This window comes from Tupaia chinensis, unplaced genomic scaffold, assembly GCF_000334495.1.
Source record: "Tupaia chinensis unplaced genomic scaffold, TupChi_1.0 Scaffold000396_1, whole genome shotgun sequence".
Taxonomy (NCBI): Eukaryota; Metazoa; Chordata; class Mammalia; order Scandentia; family Tupaiidae; genus Tupaia; species Tupaia belangeri.
This window is the reverse complement of record NW_006159898.1, coordinates 1,350,716-1,359,492: the sequence shown is the minus strand read 5'-3', so window position 1 is coordinate 1,359,492 and position 8,777 is coordinate 1,350,716. Positions and strand designations below refer to the sequence as shown.

General features: G+C 37.9%; 1 protein-coding gene across 2 annotated transcripts in view; it reads left to right on the top strand.

Annotated features, from left to right (window-relative positions):
• The window catches only part of CHD1 (chromodomain helicase DNA binding protein 1), a 96,289-nt gene extending 87,516 nt beyond the window's left edge, over positions 1–8,773 (top strand). The window contains exons 33-36 of one of the 2 annotated variants that reach the window (XM_027774068.1): positions 3,152–3,248; positions 5,669–5,720; positions 6,258–6,468; positions 7,741–8,773. In XM_027774068.1, the coding sequence (XP_027629869.1) occupies positions 3,152–3,248; positions 5,669–5,720; positions 6,258–6,468; positions 7,741–8,086 (706 nt within the window). In that variant the 3' untranslated portion in view covers positions 8,087–8,773. The remainder of the gene's footprint in view (positions 1–3,151; positions 3,249–5,668; positions 5,721–6,257; positions 6,469–7,740) is intronic. The other variant, XM_006154154.3, reaches the window with a different exon arrangement.
• Positions 8,774–8,777: the final 4 nt, after the last annotated feature.

Below are 8,777 nucleotides of genomic sequence, written 5' to 3'. Positions count from 1 at the left end.
CTGCTGTCACTGTCTCTGGTTATACCAACTTCCCGTAAAGATGGAGGGGGAACAGGAAAACTCCAGTGGAGAAAGAGCTCAGAAAGTAAATTAGCTTCTCTCATCTGACTGCTTTTTTATAGAAAGATGTTTTAAATGTAGAAATAAGAAAAAGATAGTTTGTATTAAGACCTGTTAGTAAACAGTTGCATCTCCCTACCCTCAAGAACATAGATTGTACAGAATGAAAATAGACACCTCATCCAAAATTACAAAGACAGAACCCTGACCTGTAATTATAAAACTGTGATATTATGCACTTTTTTTTTTTTGAGAGGTTTTTGCTATAGGGCCCATGTGCTCGCCAGAAAGACAGAGACAGACAGAAAGTGAGAAATTATCCTCCAGGGGGGATGGGCATCCTGCAATCCCTTCTCCATTCTCCTCTCGGGATCTTGGGCACGCACACACATGCGCCCAGCATGAGTTTAAGCCACTGGGTCTGGGACTCCAACCACCTTTGACTACATGGGAGTCTAGCGACATAGTCATTACGCTATCTGCTGGTCCCAATATTATGCACATTTTTTCTATAACTGTAATTGCCTCCTTTTTTTGTTTATAGATCTCTCTCTCTCTCTTTTTTTTTTTTTTTTTTTTTTTTTCACTTAGAAACTGAAATGGTACATTAGTTTTTCTTAAGATCGCTGTAATTAAGTGATGGCCGAATAATACAATGTATGTTTGTATTTTTTTCATCTGTCAAATTACTTTGATCTGATTAAAGTACTCATTCTAACTTACCCTTTTAATAGCATTACATTTCAAAATCTGAACAATTATTACTACTTACTTTACAGAAGAAAGATATTGGACTCAGGTGAAAAGCTTTACAGGGCTGGGATGGGGTATGACAAAGGAGGACCTGAGATGTGAGTTTTTTTTAAGAGGCACTGGTTCTCAGGTTTTTTAAAGTGCTGATGCCGGTGACAGCTCTAGTGCTTTTCCAAGGTTAGATAGTAGTGCAGATAACATAACTAGAATCAGAATATAATTTCTGATGAGATTTTTTAGGGGACAATGCATTTTTTAAAAATAATTATTTATTTAATTTTATTTATTATTTCTCAATTTGACCAGAGAGACAGAGAGAGAGAAAGGAAAGTGGGAAACCAAGCCCCCAGGTCCAGGATTTGAATTATGGCTGGCCATGTGAGAGTCCAGTGCCCTAACCACCATGCTACTTACCATCCCCAGAAAATGTATTTTTATAAAAGAATTTAATTATGGGGCTGGTAGGTGGCATGGTGGTTAAGGCACTTGGATACCCATAGAGTCAACCTCCGTTCAAGTCCCAGACCTGGCAGCTTGCTTTCTCACTTTCCCTCTCTCTGGTCAACTTTAAAAATAATGATAAATAACATAATTCTGTTAAATAAAAGAATTGAATTATGGACACCAGCCCATAGCCTACTGGTTAAGGAAGCCAAATCTCATGGCAGCCATGATTCAAATCCTGGCCCAGAAGGCCTGAAGAACATGCTGGGCTCATGGTATGAATGCACCAAATCCTGACAAGGTGGAGCAGTAAAGGTTATTGCCGTGTTACTATGCCTTGCAAGGGGTGATTTCTCCCCGAGTCCTCCCCACCTCTGCTGTACAAGTGCACATACTCTCTGGCATTTCAAGAAACAAAAATGAATTTAACTATGAACAACATAGTAGGTTTTCTTTCAAAAAAATTATTTAATTTATTTATTTATGTATTTTGGCCAGAGAGGGGCAGCAAGAAATAGAGAATGCAAGCTGCCAGGTCTGGGATTTGAACCGTTGTCAGCCATGTGGGAGTCCAGCACCCTTAACTACCACGCCACCTGCCATTCTCCAAAATAGTTTTTTAATGTGTTCTGTCTTTTACTATTGTGAGTTATCTGTAAATATGGTATATTTTAGAGATAGTCTCTATAAATTCATTAAAGGCTAGGTGAATTTTCTTTCTCCTGTGGGTGTGAGTTCATTCAGGTATTATTCATCTCATTTTCTCAATGAAGTTTATGTTTAAATTTTATTTCAAGGCAAATGTCATACCTTTTATTTATGTATTCTGATGACCATTATCTTAATACAGTATTCTATTTATTTACTTATTTTTGATGTATATTTGATCAGTGGTCCCCAGCCTTTTTGGCACCAGGGACCAGTTGCAGGGAAGACTATTTTTCCACTAGTAGGAGTAGGGGGATGGTTTAGGGTGATAATGCAGTATTTGCAGCTGCTCCTCAGCACTGGCATGACCGTCTCAGCTCCACCACAGATCAGCAGGCATTAGATCCTTATAAGGAGCATGAAGCCCACCTCCTTCATGTGCACAGTTCACAATAGGGATCCTGCTCCTGTGAGAATCTAGTACTGCCGCTGATCTGACAGGAGGTGGCGCTCATGCAGTGATGCAAGCCATGGGAGCAGCTGTAAATACGGTTGAACCTTGCTTGCTGGCCCGCTGCTCACCTCCTGCTGTGCAGCCCAGTTCCTAAGAAGCCATGGGCTGGGCTGTGACCCAGGGATTGGAGACACCTGTATTTGACAACTCAAATTTATATATTTAAGGTATATAATTTGATGACTGGATATACATTGTGAAATAATCACCATGGTCTGTGATTAATTACTGATATCTACCTTAGGATGGGAAGAGAGGCCTAGAAACACCATGCTGTGCCCAGTTAGAGTCTGGTCATGTTACTTGTGACCATTACATTACCAGCATAAAATGACATTGGTCAAGTATTGTTTAGGACCACTGTTTATAACTATAATGAATATTATATGATAGTATTTCTACATGAACTGTTAACATATGCCTTTTCTTCATGTACCCAATCTAGATCACACTATGAATATCTTAGGATTCTTCCTGACTTGCTAGTTTACACTTTTCTGGTTGGTGCATTTCAAGTAAGGATTAATTACTGCTTTTCATTCCAAAGATTTAAAAATGAAGGAATATGGTAGAGAACTAAAACTTAATGGTTAGTCTTAACAGTATGTGAAGTTTTAAAAACTAAATACAAGAATTAATCTCCTTAGACTTTCATAGAGGACTGTGTGGAAACGAGTCCACGGGAAAGCCAAATATTTTCCATCAGGCTAATTTTTCTTTTTTTTCTTCTAGAAACCTGTGGATTTTTGTATCTAAGTTTACTGAGTTCGATGCAAGAAAATTACATAAATTATATAAGCATGCTATTAAAAAACGACAGGAATCTCAGGTAAACTAGTGCGTTGTACTTTTTATTGTTACTAAAACCATAAGACATTCTTACAAAAGAGTTCTGTGAATAAAAGGAGTAAGGGGGGACAGATGGTGTACCAGTTACGTTGGCCGACTGCCAAGAGTCTAGGAGGAGAAGGGATTGTGGTGGGGCCATCACTCATGGCGGGGAGTAGCTGGGGCAGTGATTTCTCACTTTCCCTCTCACTGACTCTCTATCTCTGGTGACAGTATGTGTCCTAAGGCAAAAACCAAAGAGTAAGGAAAATAGAAAATCACCATTAGAACATCACAGTAATAATTATTCCAGGAAAGATCTACCAAAGGAAGCTAAAATTAACAGGCAAGAATAACAGGATGTTGGCATAGTCTGGGAGATCTCTGAGATGTTTGGGTTTTTTATTGATTGATTGGAGAGGTTTTTGCTATAGAGCACGTGTGCTAGCCAGAGAGACTGAGAGACAGAAAGTGAGAAAATCATTCCCCAGGGAAAATGGCCATGCCACAGTCTCTTCTCCTCCATTCTCCTCTCGGGATCTTGGGCACGCACGCAACGCGCCCAGCGTGAGTTGAAGCCACTGGGTCCGGGACTCGAACCACAGTCAACTACATGAGAGTCTAGTGACATAGCTGTTACATTATCTGCTGGTCCCCAGATGTTTATTAATTACATATAGAAATTAGTAGAAACTTACCTAACACCTTGTAAACAAGTGGTCAAGGTTAATGTCACTATTAATATGACATATCAAATATTGTGTACCCCTGATATAGAGCACTGAGAAAAGTGCATCATTTTTGTGGAATTCTTACCAAAAATGTATAACTTTAATCATGAGAAAATCTCAAACCCTAATTGAAGCCGTTCTAAAGAATAATCATCTGGGCCAGCCATGGTGATGTAGTGATAAGGCAGTACTCTGCAATGCTGCCCACATGGGAGAGTCCTGGGTTTGAGGTCTAAGGTCTTCCTGTACATGCCAGGAACTTACAAGTGGCCATAATCCTAGCTGGCTGAGACTGGATATGGATCATGGTGTGAAAACCTTGTAGGTGCCTCTCTCCCTCTCACGGAAGAAATAAATATAATCAAAACAAGGTGTATAAGACTAGGGGGCCTCTTACAAGAACCCATGACAATTTATTTTAAATTGGAATCTGGAGCAGAAAAAACAGTAGTGGGATAATGTGAAATCCAAATAACGTCCTTGGTTCTGGTAATAATTATGTACCAATGTTAATTACTTGATTTTGATCTTTATACCATGGTTATGTAAAATATTAACATTAGGGGAAGCTAGGTAAAGGGTATATTGAAATATTTCGTACTATTCTTTCAACTTTTCTGTTTTAAGTTTAAAATTATTCCAGGACCAGCAGATGGCATAATGGCTACGTGCGGTTCAAGTCCCAAACCCAGTGGCTTAAACTCAACTGGGCGCGTGTGCGTGCGTGCCCAAGATCCCGAGAGGAGAATGGAGAGGGGACTGCGGAATGGCCAACCCCCTGGGGGGTGATTTTTTTTTTTATTTATTTTTTTTGCTTTCTATCTCTCTCTTTTTGTCTTTCCAGCGAGTGCATGTGTCCTATAGGAAAAACCTCTACTCCCCAACCCCCCACCCCCCAAAAAAAATTTCAAAGACAATTTTTATTTTAAGTCATGGGACAAATAGTTTATATATACTTCCTAAGTGTGGGGCCAGCAAGTGGCATTGTGGTTAAAATGCTAGACCGCCCACATGGCTTGAGTTCCGGACTGGTAGCTTGAAAATCACACTGGGCATGTGTGCATGTGTGCCCAAAGTCCTGAGAGGAGAATGGAGAAAAAGGGTTATGGTGTGGCCATCTCTCTAGGGGGTGATTTCTCTGATTTTTCTCTCTGTCTCCCTACCCACCATGAGTACATATACCCTAAGGCAAAAACCTTAAAAAAAAACCCTGTATGTTATATATATGTGTGTGTATACACACACGCGCACACACACACACATATACATATACACACATACATACATACACACACACATATACACCCTAAATCTTATGAGAGGACTTTATGAGAATCTGGATTTTTTCTTTCTTTTTTTAGAGAGAAATTTTTGCTGTTGGGTGCGTGTGCTTGCCAGAGAGACAGAAAGTGAGAAATCACCCCCTAAGGGGTGATTTGTTCTCCTTCATTCTCGTCTCAGGATCTTGCTACACACACACATGCACGCACGCACATGTGTGCCCTGCATGAGTTGTAAGCTGCTGGGTCTGGACTCTAATAACAGTCAACTACACGGGAGTCCAATAATGTATAACCATTATGCCATTTTCTGGTACCCTGGATTGTCTCTTTAAGGATTCCCCTGCCCCTATTTTATAAGATTTGAAGCCACTTAAAATATTCTTACATATATGTTCATTTATTTTTAGCAAAACAGTGACCAGAACAGCAACTTGAATGCTCATATGGTTAGAAATCCAGGTAAGTAAAAGCCTTACTATTTTTGAAAGAAACTCTAAAAATTGTTTCTTTTCTTGTTTGTTTTTTACGAAAGCTGAATTGTGAAAAATGTTCTTGTATTTATTCAGAAGCACCTTTACATTGAAAAAATTTTAGAACACTAATACAAACACTATTCCATAAAATGTATTCTGTTAAAGAATAATTGTTATTACCTTTTCAATAAATCAACCTTTTGCAGGTTTATAGAAATTATGGAATAATTGTTAAAATGGGCATACTCATTTTTATATCATTTGGAAATAATACTGCATTTTCTCTGAACAAGGGTCACAAAATCAGTGTCTGTGAAGGAAATGGGTACATGTTTTTCCATTGTGACTTAGGCAGAATTAACTGCTTTGATAGACCATTTCTAAGTACTTCAACTTCCTGTATTTGGAAACTGATTTTGTTTTGCAGAACCTGAAACAGGATATTTTGTTATCTAGCAGCAAAGTTTACCATGTATGTTTTTAAATGTCATTAATAGAAGTTGGACTTTTTTTAATCTAACAGATGTGGAAAGATTAAAAGAGAATACAAATCATGATGATAGCAGCAGGGATAGTTATTCTTCTGATAGACACTTGTCTCAGTACCACGATCATCATAAAGACCGACATCAGGGAGATTCTTACAAAAAGAGCGAATCCAGGAAAAGACCTTATTCTTCTTTTAGTAACGGTAAAGATCATCGCGATTGGGATCACTACAAGCAAGATAGCAGGTAAACTTTTGAAATTGGTTACATAGGGCCAGCCAGTGGTTAAGGTGCTTGGTATCCCACATGGCTGATGGTGCAGCTTGAGTCCCAGACTTGGCATTTTGGAAAACCCAGATGTGTGTGCATGCATGCCCAAAATTTCAAAAGGAGGGAGAGATGGAGGAGAAGGGATTGCAGTATGACCATCCCCCTTGGAGATGCGTTCTCACTCCCTCCCATCCCCCATCTCTCTCCAGCAAGTACACATGCCCTATGACAAAAAAGAAATTTTGGTTACAAATATTTTGCCTTTTTCTGTGTTTAATGTGCATTAAATTTCTCTGTAAAAGGGTTTTTGAATTATAAAACTGCAATAAAATACATAGTAAGAGATGAACTTTGGCATACAGAGTTCTGTAATTGTAAGTTGTGGAATTCATTAACAACAGCATGATGCATTATTCCTTTTTTTTTTGTTGTTGTCAAAGAGCTTTTTTTTTTTGCTATAGGGCGCGCATGTGCTTACCATAAAGACAGAAATAGACAGAGAGACAGAAAGCGATAAATCACCCCCCGGGGGGGATGGCCATGCCACAATCCCTTCTCTTCCATTCTCTTCTTGGGGTCTTGGGCATGCGTGCATCCATGCCTGGCGTGAGTTTAAGCCTGTGGAATGAGTCTGGGACTCAAACCACGGTTGACTACATGGGAGTCCAGTCACATAGCCATTGCACTAACTACTGGTCCCACTCCTTTATTGTTAATGGAGCATTCTCAGTAATTAGTAATCATTACCAATAGTAAATTGGAAAACTGAGAAGAATAAAAGCAAAGCTCAAAAATACAGAAATTAAAGAATTCTCTATATTTTATTAATGCTCACTGCATTAATTTCAACTCTGAGAAGCTGTTATGTGATGAATACATCATTTGTATAATGGTTCTTAATATTAGAAAGGAGTATATAATGACTACATACATTTAGTAATTACTTCTAATTAAACTCAGTAAAATTTATTTAGTGATATGTAGTCTAGAAAGTAAGCAAATTCTCTAATGTGAAAAATGTTATCTGAGAAACTCTGTATGGTTCACTTAGTTTTATGGTTCAAATAGTTTTTCTAAAGATATTTCCCAGTGATTTTCAAGATAATTTTTGAAGTTTATAATGAAACACTGAGCTTGTACATGATTAAAAGTGTGTTTTTATGTTTATATTATGTTTTTCAAAATTATTTTATTTGGAAACATTAATTTGCATTATTTGGCTAAAATTCACAATTTTTATTTTATTAGATATTACAGTGACAGAGAGAAACACAGAAAACTGGATGATCACAGGAGTAGAGATCACAGGTCAAACTTGGAAGGAAATTTAAAAGATAGATCTCATTCTGATCATCGTTCTCACTCAGATCATCGGTCACATTCAGACCACCGGTCAAGTTCTGAATATACACACCATAAATCTTCCAGGGATTATAGGTATCATTCAGACTGGCAAATGGACCACAGAGCTTCCAGTAGTGGCCCTAGGTCACCACTAGATCAGAGGTCTCCTTATGGCTCCAGATCTCCATTTGAACATTCAATTGAACACAAAAGTACACCTGAGCATACCTGGAGTAGTCGGAAAACATAACAAAAACTGATACTTTGTCTTTCTGGACCTTTCTTTTAGCCATATATCATAAACCAACACAGTAATTGCCTTACATGACTTGAAAGATATAAACAAATCTTCTATCAGTAGCAGTATTGTTACTTCTTTCCAGGATGCAAGGTCTATTATCCCAACAGAAGAGAAAATATTTTTATATTTAAGGAGTATGCTGCACTGTACTACAAATATTGTAGTACTTTTTTTTTTTTCTTTTTTAAAGAAATGGAAAATGTTTACTATTACAGGGACCTCAACACTGCCCTCGCATATAGGCTGGATAAAACTGTTTTTTTAAGTCAGTGATTTTAGACTGACCTCCATTTAAATTATGTTTGTATATGAACTTTACTCTGACCTGTGATCATGTTTCAGGAAAGAATGAAAGAGAGTTCTTTTCTTAATAAAGAAAAAACACTCAAGGACTTTGTTCACTTTCCAAAGCTACTTGTTTACATTGTACACTGCGACCACCTTGCCGCTTTCATCACAAGCTTGAATATTTAAATTCTGTACTTATTATCTGTAAAATAGCCAGGAATTTCTTGTTTGTGATCTATTATTAATGCCTTTTTACAAAAAAAAAAATGGCTGTAAATTATTGTATATGGATTAAATGAGCTTTCCTTACTTCCTTCCCCTTCTCAGGCTTTTTTTGACTGTTCCTTTCCCT